The sequence below is a fragment of the Fukomys damarensis genome, unplaced genomic scaffold, assembly GCF_012274545.1.
Source record: "Fukomys damarensis isolate Sample0158 unplaced genomic scaffold, DMR_v1.0_HiC HiC_scaffold_19, whole genome shotgun sequence".
NCBI lineage: Eukaryota > Metazoa > Chordata > Mammalia > Rodentia > Bathyergidae > Fukomys > Fukomys damarensis.
This window is the reverse complement of record NW_022900931.1, coordinates 9,862,217-9,879,722: the sequence shown is the minus strand read 5'-3', so window position 1 is coordinate 9,879,722 and position 17,506 is coordinate 9,862,217. Positions and strand designations below refer to the sequence as shown.

The following is a 17,506-nucleotide window of genomic DNA, read 5'->3' as shown; positions in this document are numbered from 1 at the left end:
TCTAACATATCTGTCAGGCAGCATCTTTGAAAATCTTTCCTGACTGGGAGGTCTTGCGCCCCAAGTAATAAGACAAAATTTTACTTTCCAGCCTCCCTTGCAACTGGAACGTAGGCACTGCAGCCAAGCAGTTTCCTCCAATCAGAAACTTCAGTCCTAAACTTGACAGAGCAACCATGTGACATGTATTCTCCAATCAGAAACCTCTATCCTAAATCGCAGTCTGGTGGGATGACTATGAATCTGAAATCTCCTTCTCTCCCTCCCTCCCTCCTTTCTTCCCTCTCTCCCTTCCTTCCCATCACTTCTAAAGCCAGTATCCGCATCTCTGTGCCTGAGGCTCTTAGACCAGAAGTGTAAAGAAAATAACCACCTCACCTGTTCTCCTATATGGCACTCTGTAACGACCCTCAAGAATTAGTGTACAGGTGCCCTGGCTCCCTCCCACCTTCCTGAGGATAATTTCAAGGTGTGTGCTCTTGAGTGCCCCCAGCCTCCCTGTGTTTTAATATCTTCCTCCCCTTCCTTGCATGGTATCTCTGGTATCTCTGGTATCTGTTGCAGTAATGGAAATCTGGCTAACACAGGTTCTTCCAGGAGCACCTGGGATTCTATCCCAGGCTCATTTTGCAGGCACTTAAAGTCCCTCAGGGACCTCTGTTTGCCCAGCAATAGGCGTGTGAAGAAGATCCCTCTGCAGCAACAGGGCCAGATCTTGGTGGGGCCCACAACCCAAGGCAATCCAGTTGCAGCAGTAAAGACAGTGAGGCAGAGAGGGGATAAAAATCAGATTTTCCTCTCCTCTCACAATTTTCCTCAGGACCTAATGAGGCCCCCTGGCTTCCAGCCTGTCCCCATGACCATTCTAGGCTCCAGGGTTTCTTATGTTTCTAAACTCTCTGAGGTGATCCCTTCTCTATAAATTAGAGATAAATGACTGTCTTGTCTGTCACATAGGACTGGCTGAGGCACACATGAGGAAACTTTTATGACAAGCTCCAGGGGGCTGTGGGATCCATAACAAAGGAAGGTACTGTTATATATTGAAATAATTATACCAGTCCACATTTAGAGAGGCCCTAATCTAAGAGCTTAATGTAATCATTTTATTTAGTCCTCTTCACATCCATGAGCAAGAGTTTTTGATAATCCATCCTATAATCCTTCCTATAAGAGGAAATTTGAGGCACAGTGATGTGGGAAAAACTTGCACAAGGTTACATGACTTAGAAGTGATGGAGCTGGGATTCAAACTCAGTATCACTCAGGAGCCAAACACTAACGCCCTGGGTGCTAATGCCTCACGAGTATGTCTGTGAGGAAAAATTAGGGACTGGGTATGTGGCTCACTAGTAGAGCACTTGCCTAGCATCATGAGGCTCTGGTCCAATTCCCAGGACTGGAAAAAAAAAAAAAGTAAAAAAGACAGTTTCCATAAAACAATGTAAAAATTTCCAGAAATTTCAGATCTAAATTTGTTCTGTGGAGTGATTATGTGACCACCACCCTCCAACTAGAAGCCTCACTCCTGACCACATGACCAGGTTCCTCCAATGAGAGGCCTGGTTTCAGACCATATGACCAGAGTCCTGGATCAGAACGCTTGGCTCCATATTTCTTTTTGGAAGAGTGAATATGTGACCAGGCTCCTCCGATCAGACCACTGTTTGGGAAAGCATGATGTGCATATGGGATGTGAGAAGTCCAGAAGGCCGATCAAAGTGCCACTTCTTTCCAGGCCATTTCAAGCCTGATTCAAGAGTCCTGATAGAGATTACTGATCTTTGGAATATCTTGAATAATTCTTTTTCTAATGACAGAAACCAGACTGGGTTCTGTGGGTCTGTAGCTGAAATTTCTGGCTGATTTAGGTACCTTTGCCCAGCACAGGAGCACGTTCATTTGGCACAGATTTAAGATTGTGGGCAATGGTGAGGTGGGAGCCAGGCAGGAGGTCAGCAAAGGCGATGGGCCTGCCTTGAGACACTGGAGGCCTGGGAATAGGGTCAACGATATAACCATGCCAGTGTGAGCCCTGGATGCCCACAATAGCACAACAGGGCTTGAGGTAAAACCCTCCTCTGCCTAGCATGCCAGTGGGGTGGGTGCCTGGAAGAGCAGGAGAGCTGACCTTTGCTCCCAGTGGATGTCTTCCTAGCAGGATCCATGACTGAATGCTTAACTCCAAGGGCCTAGTGAGGCTCTCGGGCACCCAGGTGGCTGGCCTTGCATTTGTCCCACTGACTGCTTTCTGTTCAGAGTAGCTGGGGAATAAAGAGACAGACTGCCAAGCTTTCAGAATTGCAGGGGCCCCATGTTTGGTGGGTGGCTAGTTTCACTTTCAGGGTGAGTTAGAGACATCCCATTGCGAATCCTCCACCCCACAGAGTCACAGAGCCCTTCTGGCTTCTCTGAACCGGGTCAGGTCAGGCTTGTTTACCAAGTCCTCTTTCCCCGGGGCATTTGCACCCCCCTCCCTCCCCCACACCTCTACCCTGTGCCACTGTCCTGCCACACCACGCGCTCTGTATTGGAAAGGGTCGTGGGCCGTGTGAGGCCAACAAAGGTCAACCCCTCGCCACCACTCGCTTGCCCGTGTCCCTCCACTTCTTCACACAATGCCCAACAGTCAAACCGCCAGCACCCACAGCCCCAGCATCAGGCTAGAAGACGAAGATGTGCCTCTCACACTGTGTTTGACACCTCATCTATGCCCCTACACCGCCCTGGGCCAGAGGCTCCTCCCTAGGTCAGGAGCACTGAATGGGAGAATCGCAACTCATTCTACCCAGGTTTTCCCCTCAGGTCATCACTGTCCTTGAGCTGCAGACCGCAGGAACAGGCAGTGGCTCCCTGAAGCCAGGCAAAACTAACTAGAAGGATGTAGAGTGGTGCACGGACAGGAGGATACTGAACTCGGGGGTGGGGCTGGCCCCAGACCACTTACAAAGGTCGGCTTCAAAGACTCCTTCAACACACCAGCCTCCATCCATTTATTTCCTAGTCACACCCATTACAACTCAGCGTTGTGCTGGCTGGGAGTGAGTCAGATGCCCCTTTCTAGCTGGAGCAGGAGGACTTGGATCGATAGCTCATAGAAGATGTAACAATATAGGAGACGAAATCCCCAGATTCCAGAAACAAGAATCCAGACCATGTTGAGCAAGCGAAATCTGAGGCACCAGCCTCCCTGATTCAGCCTAGCCTCTCCAACCTTACTTGGACAGGCTCTGGTCAGGGCGTCCCAAAAGCTCTTCCAGGAAGGGCAGCCTCTGACTGGAGGAACCCAAACTGGACATCCTGCCCCTTCACAGGAGTTGGGACTCTTCCAAATCCTTGGGAAGGCACCTGGCATCAGATGCTTTGCACCCTTATTCTGAACACCCCCCCACACAGAGGAGGAAACCAAGCAGGGTCACCTTCACCCCACACGTAGGGCTTGAGCCTGACCTCCATCTCAGGGGCCTCCTGGAGCTCAGGAGCTGACCTGAACATGGCTAACCCCAAGTGACCCAAGGCAAGAGCCCAGGCAGCCTCAGGTGGCACCGAGCAGAAGCCCAGCCAGGCTTCTCAAGTGCTTTCTATGGGCTTCCCCGTGGGACCCCTTGAGGCAGACCTAGAACCACCACCCATGCCACGGACACAGGCAGAAGTGACGCGCAGCCTGCTGCCCAGCGTTCCTCCACCCCACTTCGTGAACCCCTTGAAGTTCCTGGGCACCCTGACCCCTCTGCTCCCCAGGCCAGGTCTGGCCAGAGCACCAGGGGCTGGAGGAGGGCAGAGAGTGAAGGAGGTGGGGTGCTCTGATTGGGAGGATGTGGCTGATGGCTTCACACCTGTGGTTCTGGGGTGCTACTGGCACCTGGCTGAAGTCACCTGCTCTTTTCCTGCAGGAAGCAGGGGGCGGCAGGGGTGAGGGGGCAGAGAGGTGGAGGGGGTGGCAAAGCTTGAGGTGTGTGGTTTGGCTGTGAAGCATGGTCACTCGGAGTGGGCCCTCTTCCTGTTTCTCTCTGCTCTCTCCTGCTGTCACCTGTCCCTCCCCAGGGCCCAGGGTACAGACCATGGAGGAGCTCAGAACAGCCACCTTGATGACATTAGAGGCTTGAGCATTGCTGAGCCAGGCACCAGCCAGGATACAGAGGGGAGAATATTCACAGGGCAGAATGCTCTAGAAGCCACATAGAGGTGCCAGGCAACCACAGCTAAATTTCCAGCCCTTCCTGAGTGCCAGGGCCTTTTGTCAGCACTCTGCGCTTATGCTCAGCTGTGCCGAGCATGGTTCATGGTTACATCTCCAGCAGCATCAGGGTCCCCGGAGTTGTCAGAAATGCAGAATCTCAGGCCCACCCAGACCTGCATTTTAACCCCATCTCCCAGACAGCTGTGCGCACACAGGGATTTGGGAAGCTGTGCACTTACCCGCTGAATCCTGGCCTCAGTCCTTTCAGACAGGGATTCTTGTGCTGTTTTACAGTTGAGGAAACTGAGGCACGGGGACATTAAATCACTCACCCAAGGCCACCCAGGTGGGAAGTGTCAGGGTTGGGATTTGAATCCAGGCCACCTGGCTCAGCAGCACATACCTCTGTCTGCTGGGCTGCTACCGCTTTTGGAAGGAGAGCCCAAGGGTATTCGAGGGGCCACTGGCTGTGTCTCTGACCCCACCCAGCCACCAAGCATCTAAATCATGCTTCTCCTGGCCACAGAAGGTAAAACACCTCAGGCAGCATGGAGCACGCACAGCACCTGGGCCGGGAGTGATGGCGGCTACAGAAGATACCTAAGATCCACCCAGCCCTGACAAAGCCTAGGGCTCACTTGTGGGGACAGGAAATGGACAAGTGAATGGATGCAGCCTAGCTGTACCTGGCATCTTTGGGGGGCATTCAGATACTCCATGGGCAGGTACCTGGTTCAGGTGGGCTTCCAGGAGGACAGGGACAGAGCGAAAGGACCCAGGTCAAGTGTGACTGAAGCCAGTACCTAGAGCTTTGTACGTCCCCAAGTCCAGCACTCCCCCGATGCCCAACTCCACTTTACCCGGAGTGAGCAGATTTCCTTGAATTCCCCAGGATGGGGAAATCACCACTCCCACAGGAGCAAGCCCACTATTCTCCGGTGTGCCCACCGGTGTGTGTGAGGCAGTGTGCTCTTCGCCACATGCCTGGCCATGTGGGTCCTGCTGAGCAGAGGACAGCTACACTGGACGGCAGAGGCACCCCCACGTCCTTGGGCCTTCGACGTCTTAGCTCCTTGCAATGCCCTTGCTGCAGGGGCCCTCGCCACACTGCTGGGCAGTACCAGAGAGCCCTCTGCCCCCAGGAGGAAGCCCGTGGTTTGGCACACCCACGCACACGGCAGCGCGCCCCCCAGCTGCTGGCCCTTTGAAGACGCTCAGCACACCACATGGGTTTGCAGGGAGCCCGCGTTTCCTGGGCTGACGCGAGGTCAGCCATGCTCCCTGCACTCTGCCGTCCTTCTTTACCCTCACTGCGCACAAAGGCTGCTCAATAACTGCTTACAGAATCACAGGGATAAAACACAGCAGGACACAAGGACAGGCTGGCCAGAAGCTGCTACCGGAGGGCGCTGTGCGCCCCTCTCCAGCCTCTGGGTTGCTCGTTCTGTGGGAAACAGGGGACATGAAGCCAGTGTGTGCTGGGGCGAGGTAGCACTGTCCACCTCCCTGGGACCCCAAGTGCCTGAAAGACAAAAGGAAGATAGCGTGAGGGCGGCCCAAGGAAGGGGAAGCCACTCATGCAGGCCTGAAAATGACCCTGAGGCGCTGGGGTCCAGCTCCTCCCTGCATGGATGATGAGTCTAGGCTCAGAGAGGGGCAGCTATAAGCCTCAGGTCACACAGCTGAGCAGGTTGTAGATTCTGGCCTTTGGGCTGCTAAATCCCCTTGCCAGCCTTTACCCCCAGATTCAGAGCAGAGACCCTAACCCAGACACTTCCTCACTGTCCTTAGCTGGTGCAGATCACAAGCCGGTCACCTCCTTCTCCCAGTCCTGAGGGTTAGAGTTCCGGAGTCAGGCCCAGGTCCAGCCCTCCACTCCTCCTACCCCACTTCTCGCAGTCCCGGGCGGCGGCACCGATCCCCACCTCTAACATCCACCCTGCCCTACCCTGTCCCAGCTGTGCCCTTCGCCCCTGTGCCAGCTCGGCCTCTCATTGTTGGGCGCTGATAGGAGGATTTGCTTAGTGTCTGTTGTCTTCCTGCCTGGATGGTGGCACCTCAAGGTCATGGGTGAGGTTCATGCCATCCCGTGGCTTCTCTGGCACCTAAAGCCCAGCGTGGCTCAGGGTTGGTGCTTTAACTGTATTTGCTGAAAGAACGGATGCTGAGTGGATGGGTGGATGGATGGATGGGAGAAAGGAAGGGTGGGAGGGACAGGCAGATGAACGGCCGTGACGTTGACCCAAGGAAGTCTCTCTAGTTTTTCACTGGCTCAGAAAGGGTTTGCTGGGTCCGGGCTGGCGGTGCCACATAGAGCACCATGCAGTTACAAGGGTGGGTGGGATTTGAATTCTGCTTGACCGAGGCAGCCTCAGTGTGGCCAGTGACACGTGCAGACCACTCTGGAACAAGCTCGTCTGTGCAGAGACTGTGGCCTGAGCCCTAGTCTCGGGTGATGTGAGTACATATGTCCTGTGGTCTGATTCTAGACTATTTAAGACTTCGATGACCAAGATGGAAAAAATGATTTTTGGGGGCTATATACACAGCTCTGTCTTTGTAACTGTGGTCATGATGACCGTGAGACTTGGTGCATGCTCAGTCCAAAACATATGCAAAGGCCAAATATCACCCCAGAGCCTGGCTGGGTGGAAGCATGCAAGGAGGCTTCCTGAGGAAGGGACCCTGGGGCTGTGGGCAGTGCAGCAATGGGCAAAGGCAGTGGAGTTGGGTCCCCACCCCAACTTTGCCACTTCCTGCTAGCTGTGTGACCTTCAGTAAGTTTCTTCACCTTTCTGAGCCTTGGTTCCATGCCTGAAACATGGGAAACATCCCTACCTCACAGGGCTGCTGTGGAGAGGGCACGAGCCTATACAACGGGCATCTGCATACAGATTCTGGCCTGTAGCTCTGTGCTTCTTCTCCTGGGAGGAGAGAGAAGAGAAGGAGGAAGGGGAGCAGGAGGAGGAGGAGGGGAAGGAGGGAGGATGTTCCATGGGCAGGAATGCAGGAGAGAAAGGGCGCAGGACGGAGGGAGCTGCAGGAGCCAAGATATCGTCAAGTAGGTGGTACAAGGCAGACAGGGAAATGCTTATCACCAGCATGGTATTCCCCAACTCTGTCTCCTCCTCTCCTTGTGAGCCCACAGCTCTCACCCCACAGAGGATTCTAATAGGACTCCGTGCCATCCCCACTCTGTAGCCAGAGCTCCCTCTGCCCTCAGGACACCACCCCAGCTCCCTTAGCCTGGCTTGCAATATGCTCGCACCCCACCCGAGAGGCCCCTGGCATCCAATCGCCAACCACACAGAACTCTAGAAGCCCTCACTTTCCCATCTTCCCCTGGGGTCTTGCACTGCCCCACCTGGCTGTGCTCATCCTTTAGCCTTCGCATCCCACAGGCTCCTCACCCTTCAGGCCTGTCACATGCCTGCCCTCTGGGACTCTGCCTTACCTTGGTAGGGGGCTTGGTACCTGCTGGATGACTTGCTTCTCTCTCCTGCCAAAGCGAGCACTCTGAGAGCACAGGAACCATTTCCATTCATCCCTGGGTGCCTTTGTGCTGCCTGCTACGTGCCTGGAGCATAGTAAGTGCTCAGTAATCACGACACAGTGGAAGGATGGATTGATGTACACATAGCCTGAGAGAAGGATGGATGGACAGAGGGATCAGTGGATCATGCAGGATGGATGGTGGGACTGAAGAAATGGTGGGGCAGGGTGGACAGATGGACAAGTGGATAGAATAACTAGATTCTTCCAGGCATACAACAGACAGGCTCTAAGAAAGCTGAACTCTATAACATTTAGAGAAGAACTATTGCCACTACTGCTGAAACTCCTCAAGGAAATTGAAAGGGAAGCAGTACTCCCAAATTCATTTCTGGAAGCAAGCATCACCTTGATCTCAAAAGCAGAGAAAGACCCAACCAAAAAAGAAATCTATAGGCCAACTTCCCTAATGAACATAGATGCAAAAATACTCAATAAGATACTGGAAAGTAGGATGCAGAAGATCATCAAGAAGATCACACACTGTGACTAAGTGGGATCCGTCCCAGGCATGCAAGTATAGTTCCATATATGTAAATCAATAAAGGTAAGGCACTATGTTAACAGAGCCAAAGACAAAAACCATATGATCATCTCAACAGATGCAGAAAAAGCATTCAACAAAATCCAACACCCATTCATAATAAAAACCCTACAGAAAATCAGAATAGATGGTCCTTATCTTAACCTCATAAAAGCCATCTATGAAAAACCAACAGCCAACATCGTACTAAATGGTCAAAGATTGAACTATTTCATGCTAAAATTAGAAACAAGACACGGATGTCCACTATCACCACTCCTGTTCAGTGTAGTTCTGGAAACACTAGCCACAGCAATTAGACAAGAGAAAGAAATAAAAGGAATAAAGATAGAAAATGAAGAAGTTAAATTGTCATTATTTGCAGATGACATGATACTCTCTATACAAGACCCCAAGAACTCCACCAAAAGTCTTCTAGACTTAATAACCGAATTCAGTAGAGTAGCTGGATACAAGGTCAACACACAAAAATCAATAGGCTCCCTGTACATGAACAAAAGACTCACTGAGAGAGGAACTGGAGAAACAACTCCTTTCACAATAGCACCCCCTCCCCAAAAAAGAAATACTTAGGAATCAATCCAATGAAAGAAATCAAAAACCTCTACTCTGAAAACTATAAAACTCTGAAAAAAGAGATCAAAGAGGATATTAGAAAATGGAAAGACATCACTTGCTCCTGGGTAGGAAGAATCAATATAGTGAAAATGGCCATACTTCCAAAACTGCTAAATAGATTAATGTAATCCCAATTGAAATTCAAATATCATACTTCACAGAACTTGAGAAAACCATCCAAAAATTCATTTGAAACAAGAAGAGTCCAAGAATAGCAAAAGCAATTCTAGGCAACAAAGACAAAGTAAGGGGTATCACAATCCCCAACTTGAAACTATACTACAAAGCTACCATGATAAAAACAGCATAGTACTAGCAAAGAAACAGACCTGAGGATCAGTGGAATAGATCAGAAGATGTGAAAACAACTCCAGACATACTCAGCCACCTTATTTTTGACAGAGGAACCAAATGCTCTCGCTGGAGAAAAGAAAGCCTCTTCAATAAATGGTGCTGGGAAAACTGCCAAAGACTAACCTATGTCTCTCACCATACCCTAAACCAAAATCGAAATGGATTGAAGATATAAATATTAAAACAGAAGCACTAAACTGGCTGGAAGATAGGTTAGGTAGAACTCTTGAAGACATTGGTGTAGGAAAAGATTTCATGAGCAAATCCTCAGTCACACATGAAATAACACAAAGAATCAACAACTGAGATCTCATCTTATCAAAAAGCTTCTGTGGACCAAGGATTGAGCTCACTGTCACAGCACCTGCTTCATAGGCACAGGTCCCGAGTTCCATCCCCAGTACCTAAATAAGTAAATAGCTTCTGCACAGCAAGAGAAACCACCAAAAGAGTGAAGAGACAACACACAATGTGGGAAAAAAATTTTACCAGTTGTTCCTCAGACAAAGGACTGCTATCTAGAATATATAAAGAACTTAAAAAAATCAGACCTCCCAAATTTAAAGACTCAATCCAAAAATGGGCATCTGAAATGGACAGACACACCTCAGACAATGAAGTAGAAACAGCAAATAAACCTATGGAAAAAATGTTCAACATCACTGGTCTTTTGAGAGATGAAAATGAAAACAATGCTGAGATTCCACCTCACACCAGAAAGAATGGCTGCTGTCAACCAATAACAAATGCTGGCAGGGATATGGGGAAAAGGAACCCTACTCCACTGTCGGTGGGAGTGCAGACTGGTGCGAGCACTGTGGAAATCAGTACAGAGATACCTTAAAAAACTAGGATTAGAGGTCCCATTTGACCCAACTATTCCACTGCTGGGTATCTTCCCAAAAGAATTAAAAGCAGCATACCACAATGATAGGCTCATCCATGTTTATAGGAGCACAGCTTGTAATAGGTAAAACTTGGAAAGAGCCCAAATGCCCATCAACTGGAGACTGGAAAAAGATGTGGGGTTTTTTGTTTGTTTGTTTGTTTTGTTTTTTTGAGACAGGGTCTCACTATGTAGTTGTGACTGACCTGGAACTCACTATGTAGCCCAGGCTGGTCTTGAACTCACAGCGATCCTCCTGCCTCAGCCTCCCAAGTGCTGGAAAGATGTGGGTTTTAAAAAATAAAATGGAGTACTACTCAGCCATAAAGAATGAGAAACTAGAGACATTTATAGCTAAATGGATGCACATTGAGGACATAGTCTTAAGTGAAATAAATAGGACACACGTGTGTAAATACCGAATAGTTTCCTCTGGTGTGAGAAACTGAAAGTGTAAATAAGGATCAAAATGAATAATAGATAATGTGAAATGGGAAGAAAAGGTTCAAAGGGGAAAGGGAAGTGGGATGGGTAGTGAAAAGGAAAGAAGGGGAAGGAAAAAATATGAGAAAAGGAAAAAACAGAAATAAAGTCTTCGTAAATAGAGAGGGGTGGAGGGGTTGAAGGGAGGGCAGGGGAATGGAAAAATAAGAACAAAGATATATCATGTAAAGGTACAAATTTCCCACGAGCAATGTCATCATATCGTATACCTAAAATGTACCAACACAATTAATGAATTTTTAAAAAGAAAGAAAGCTCCGCTTAGCTCTGCCTCCTGACTTCCGGGAGCAGGACCGGCACACCCTGCGGGCCTTGAGGTCCCTCAGTGCCATCAACCACCCGGCCCCCAGGGACAGGCAAGGAAGAGAGGTGGGTAAGTGTGTGAGGTTTGGGGTCCCAGGAAGAGAGGAGACCCTGGGAGCCTGGGAACCAAAGTGCCTCCTTCCGACTCAGGCCGAGCGGCCCTCATCAGCCACAGCAGGCCAGGTCCAGTGCTCTGCGGGCTCCAGGCAACCAGGCTCAAGGCCCCTGGAGATGCAGGGAAGGAGCCCTGCCCTACGCCCCCGTGACCTGGCCACCCTCAGCTGTGCCCTTGTCACCCTCCCACTTTCGTGTCCCTTTTGTTCCCTGACAGCTCTGACTCCATAGTGAAGGCTGCGGTGCCCGGGACTGGGCAGTGTCACTCTCCCTGCCAGACTGCAAGCCACTGAGGCAGGGACTGGATGGGTTTCACTCCCTACTTTGTCCCCTGTGCCTGGCACAGTGCTGAGCCCCTGACAGGTGTCCAGAGGGACAGCTGATTCATGAGTGAGGGGAGCTGATGGGTCTCTGTGTTTCACAGTGGCTTCTCCTATAAAATGAGTATAATAAAGGGCCTGCCTTAAACTATGACACCACTAAGCCCAGCTCCTTTGTGCCAGTATTTCGCATGGACCACAGGCCCGTCCTCAAAGGGTGTGGCAGCACTCGCCTGTAATCCCAGCACTCGGGAGCCTGAAGCAGAAGGATGGAGGCCAGCCTGGGTGAGCTAATGAGTTTAATGCTAGCCCAAACTACACAGTGAGACCCTGTCTCAAAAAAAAGGTGAAAACAAAATCCTCCCAATGGCCTTACTATAGGTGAGGAATCTGAGGCATAGCAAGGATGAGACCCAGAGACCCATCCTCAGGTGCTCAGGCTAGAGCAGGACACAGGCAGCACCTCCAGCTGCCTCTGCTAGCTAAACCAACCACTAACCAACAGCACTGGCTCTTGTGGGGTGATGTTGGGGGGTCTCAGGGGTACATCAGTGCTGCTGCCACAGCTGTGCACTTCAGTTTCTTCCCAGCCCCCTCCTCCTAGTGAGACTCCTATTTGACTTCAGGGCTGGAGGCCAGCCTTTTGGACAACTCTCACTTCCCATCATCCTTTTCTCCTTGCCAGAGGTTAGGGTGAGGACAGTCATGTGACCAGTTCTGGCCAATGAGAAGTGAAGAGCTGCTGCTGCACAAATCATCTGTGATTCTTTCACTGTGCCTTGCCATGCCTGCGAGGTGACACCTGGAACCCAAACAGGAATCTCTGGCCACTGTCTGTGCCAAAAGCTGGGCTAAGGGCAAAGCTGTTGTGCTCAGAACAAACTTAAAATACAGGACAAATCGCAGTCCTCACTGAGGTCGCTGAGCTGCTGAATTCATGAGCCCCTGAAGTTGCCGTGTGGTGTGACTTAACAGGGTTTCACTCTGTAGTTCAAGTGAACTCATGTGGTCTAGGCTGGCCTTGTGTTCGCTGAGATCCTTCTGTCTCGGCCTCCCAAACCTGGGGATTATAGCAAGGTCTTTTTTCGTTTTTTGCTGTGTTGTGTTGGTCATGTGTTTGTGCACCCAAAAGCACATCAGCAAATACAGAAGGGCCGTGTAGCAAAAAGTGAGGGAGGGGCACCAGACAAGGGGAGTCCAGCTCAGAGTGTGGGGAGAGGACCCCCCACCATGCTTCCCACTGACGGTGAGACAGCGGGACACGAGGGCAGTGTCACTGAGAGAAAACCAGGGCAAAGTGATCCTGTCCTCTCCACCCCCAGGTGAGCCCAGTGGAGGGCTACAGAGAAGACCTCTGAATGTTTGGGGCACCTGAGATTCAGAGGGGCCATTCCCCTTTCCTGGGCAGAACCTCGCAGAGAAATGTCCCCATAGTGTACCCAAGCAGATGGGACCAGGCTCAGGTGGCTCTCGGGGGCCATGGAGTGCACAAAGGGGATCTGGGAGTCCCAAGAGGCAGAGGAGGTTTGGCAGATGAGCACGATGCAGCAGGTACGTGGGTGACCCACAGCCAGGAGCTGACCAGACGCTGGCAAGCCCAGCGAGGACGTGCGGAGAGCAGAGGGGCTCCATCTGCCAACAGGGAGGGCAGTGCACGGGAGGGAGCCCCGCTGGACCAAAACACATTTCTTCCACTTCAGCAGACGGAAGCCCCTCGTGGAGATGGATCCGCCAGACAGGCAGGCAAGCTCTGTTTCTCATGTACCCCGGCACGCAGCGTCAGCACGTCACTAGCAGTCAGCGGTGATAGCCAGTCGCCCCCCAGGACATGCGGGGTGCGTCTGCCTGCCTCACCCTGCTGTTGGCCTGAGAGGGTCACCTCCTCCATGCACCCAGACCGCTGATGGCTCCCCCTCCACGCTGGCCGCCGATGTCCCTCCCAGCTTAGCGACCAGCTGCCCTGAAGCCAGGCCTGCACAGCCCTGTGAACTCTTGACTCATGTCCTGGAAATCCCTCCTTCCTTTCTGCTTCTGGAGCCCTCGGCTGCTCAGCCCCACCCACAATGTACTCTACAGCTGTTTCTGCTTCCGTGGAATCTGCCTGTTTCTCCCCAGGCTCTAGATGCACACGTGGAGGTCCGTGGCTACCATGAGGAGCTGACAAGCGGGGCAGCACAGGAGAAGCAAGCTGTAGCATTTCCATGCCTGGCCCAGCGTCCTGCTTCTGGCTTCCCCTGTGCCCAGTCCCCCAAGCTCACTGACAGGCAAGGGCTCATCAGGGTTCTGTCCTGTTCATGCATGGGATGGCTGTCACCTCCCATCCTCAGCCACAGCAAAACCAAGTCTCATGCAGCAGGAGTGGTAAGCCCAGGTCACCCTCTGGGAGTCACAAGGTAGAATTCAAACTGGGAACACAGCTAAGGGAAGGGGGTCTGGATCAGAGCCCCCAGCCTGGCTCCAGAGCCTGTGTCCTGGAATATGAGCACTGGTCACCCCTCTGAAACTTCCCAGGCCCTAGTCATGGGCACTTTATACTTTCTGACACAATCAGTGCTCATTTCTCCACAGATTCTGATCTGGGACTCTAAAAACAGTCTCTCCCATGTAGTCTCTGGTCCCTCTGTGGAGTAAGTGTCCTCAATAAGGGAAGAGGGAGAGAGTTTGAATCTGATGTTACAGGCAAAGAACAAAGTGCAGGTTGATGAAGGCTAACATTACCCAGCAAGCTCCAGCCCTCTAGCCAAACAAGGATCCCAGGCAGACTCAGAACAGAGGCTGCCCCCAGACCTCAGGGCCCCTTTCCCTCCCAAGATCAGAGCAAAGTCTTATAGGGGCAACAGAGTCTGCTGGACAGATCCTCTGTCCATGCAGCACCCCACCTGGCTGGCTCTTCTGCTATCAAATCTCTCACGTGCTCCCAAGGCTATGGGTACACAGCCTCTCCACATGCCCCAGCCTCCATCATCTGCCCTGTTTTCAGATGTTCTGTGTCCTCCTTCAACAACAGCATGGCCCCTCCTGCCATCAGTCCTGCCCTCGGTGCTCTACCTGGCCCGGGTGACTTGCCCCTTGGAGGCTCGCCAGCACCCAGACAGCCACAGCCTACCCTGGCATAGAGCGGTCAGATGGGAGGACAAGGTGGGGCATGCAGTGCCAGCCTTGGTGCCCCAGACTAATACAGCCTGGAAATGCCCACCAGTTTTGGCTTTGGTTTGCAAGGGAGAAACCTGGATCTTCCTGCAGGTGTTCAGCAGGAAGTTTCGACAGCTTTGCTGCCTCCTCAATCAGCCAAGAACCAGTTCTCGGGAACTCACAGGAAAAGAAGCTCCTGGCTGTCCAAGGCCACCATCCCCACCAGGACCAGGGTGTGAGATGGGGGCGAACACATCCCGGCCACAGCACCTGTGAGATGGCTCCCTGGTGTCAGAGATCACTACAAAATACCTGGGTGCACTGGGAGCCTCCTTTCTGGACCATGTGGGCTCCAGGGAACCAGAGCCCTGCATCTATGGCTGCTGGGCTGGATCAGAGGCCACTGCAGATGGAAGGTTCTTCACAACACAGTTCTTCCGCGCGGTGCCCAGAAAGCCACCAAACAGAATGGCCCTGCAGAGCAAGATGGGAGGCCCTGTGCTGTCACAGGGGACATTGAGGCTTGTCACATTAAATGCATGGGTATGCACAGCCCAGTGTGACCTCAGACAGCTGCACCGCCAAGACGCCCACTGTGAAGCGCTGTGTGGGTTTCCCTGCTAATCTTGTGTCACCCGTCATCAGCAGCCCCATTTTACAGACCGAAAAAAAAAAAAATGAAGGCTCACAGATGTGGGCAGTACCTGGGTCACAGCAGACTCTGAACTGGTTCCACTAACTCCAGGGCCCAGCAGCTGTGTGAGTGACTGGGGGGGAGGAGGGACTGGTCTCTTCGCAGGTAGGGAACACACAGAGTGAAGTCCAGGGCTGTCCCTGGCCCCAGCAGGATGGGGAGCAGGGTGGGTCAAGGGCACAGAGCAAAGAGCAGCAGCCTGAATTGCCAGGGGACACAGCATCCTTTAATCACACAGACAAGCACAACAGGGTGTGGGCCAGCCAGGGGTGACTTATAGCACCAGCCTTGGTGGCCGTGGCTCCCTTGGCTGTGAGCACCAGAGCTTGCCCCAGGGCCCCCTGTGCCCCAGAGTCTGCAGAAGAAGCACCCAATGGCCAGCAGCTGTGACCTTCTGGGGAGAGGGTCAGGCCACCTGGAGGGAGAGGGGAAGACTGGTGGCCACACAACCCAGGAAAGGACAGAGACTGCTCCCGGGACCTGGCTTGGCAGCACAGCTCAAGGGAGGTCCGCAGTGACCTGAATGTGTCCCGTGTCACCTCTACAGACCTGCCGAGGGCTCCCAGGCCACTGCCTTCGTCCTGGCCCAATACCCATTGCGCCTGTCAGGGCAGCACCACCAGGAAGGGCAGCATGGCAGGAGCTGCCCACCTGGCCTTAGCACCTTGAGAAAGCCCGGTAAGTCAGGGGCACTGGGCTGGTGAGAGCGGCCAGAGAGGTCAGAGAGCACCTGGGACAGACATCCATGTCCGACAGCAGCTGGAATCATGACTGACAAGAGGGGCTGAGCAAGGCCCTAGGGAGCCCTGGGGTGGATGGGAGAGTTGTGGTAGGGAGGGCCAGAGTCACCACAGGCCACCGTAAGCTGTGTGGGCTGCTAGGAATCTGGGCTCCATTCCCCAGGGGCTCCTTTGGCCCCAAATGCTCCCAGACTCCTGAGCCCTCTCCCACAGAACCCTTGACCTAGCCAGGGTTCCTCTGGGGGTTGCTTTAATGATGGGAGCGGGCAGGAAGGTACAGAAGTGGAAAGGGGACAGCACCCTCACCTCAGGGACCCTGTGCACCAGGGAGCAATGGGAAATGAGGAAACTGAGCACCCAGAGCACAGGCCTATCTCTGGGTCTTGATTCAAATCTGTGTGCTCGTTGATGTCTGCCCCACCACCACCCAGGCTGGACTGGGTGCTCACCAAGAGCAGAGCTAGGTACGGGGCCTGTGTGTGATTTGTCTCTGCTCTCTTGGGGCTAAGCATAGACCAAATGCTCAGTGTTTGATGAATGAATAAACGAATGGCCCCTGCAGATATGGCAGTAAAGAGAAGAGTAGGACAGGAAGGAAAGAGCAGAGGACATGGAGGGGAGTCCTGCAGTGATGAAAGAATTTGACAATATTAAGAATCCCAAAGTGCCTAGACGATTCCAGAATATTCAGAAAGTACTAGTATATACTAGAATATTCAGAAAGTTCTAGAATGTACTAGAATGTTCAGAAAGTACCAGATTAGAGCACTGATCACTCGAGTATGGTCCATAAACCAGGAATTTCAGCACTGCCTAGGAACTTGTCAGAAATGCAGAATCCTGGGCCCACTCCAGACCAGCTGGATCAGGATCTGCATTTTCACAAGATCCTCAGGAGACAGATGCACACATTCAAGTGTGAGAGGGCCGGGCTGTGAAGCTAGGCAAGTTCCAGAGTTTGGAGATTAGAAAGTTCCTGGAAATGAATGCCAGAGAGGAAGGAGGGGCAGAAGCAGACCAGGAGGGATAAGGGCGGTAAGGAAAGCAGAGGAAGTCAGGCCTCCCGCCCTGCAGGCGGGACCAGCTCACAGCCGTCCAGCACCTGAGTCACCAGCCAGGAGGGTGACTGAGGTGCTCAGTCGTCCTCGGGCTTGATGAGGTGGCCGCTGAAGGTGATGTACGTGTCCACGTCGTCGCTGTACACAGCGTTCTCACGCTCTCGCTTGAAGAGCCTCACCCAGACCCGGTCATCTGGCGCCAGGGCCAGCATCACACTCTGGCTCTGCATGATGCTGCGGTCGCTGGGCTGCGCATACAGAATGACGGCCGCCTCCTCGTTGTGCACCACGTGCACGTACGTCTCCTTGAAGTTCCAGCTGTGCACGTTGAGGCTGAAGAAGTAGAGGCCGCGCAGGGGCGCGACAAAGTGGCCGGCGGCCATGTCGAAGTGCCCGTCGGGGTTCACGAAGACGGTGTCGAACAGCAGCGGCTGGAAGTCCTCGCTGCTGTGCAGGGCGGCCTTGCGGCCCACTGAGAAGGCCGAGGAGCGCGTGCGGCACGGGCTG

At 52.6% G+C, this 17,506-nt stretch overlaps 1 protein-coding gene across 3 annotated transcripts in view; it reads right to left on the bottom strand.

Moving 5' to 3' along the window:
• Positions 1-15,412: 15,412 nt before the first annotated feature.
• Positions 15,413-17,506, bottom strand: part of C1qtnf6 (C1q and TNF related 6) — a 13,196-nt gene continuing 11,102 nt past the window's right edge. For all 3 annotated transcript variants that reach the window (XM_010613453.2, XM_033766251.1, XM_010613456.3), the window contains exon 4: positions 15,413-17,506. In XM_010613453.2, the coding sequence (XP_010611755.2) occupies positions 17,077-17,506 (430 nt within the window). In that variant the 3' untranslated portion in view covers positions 15,413-17,076.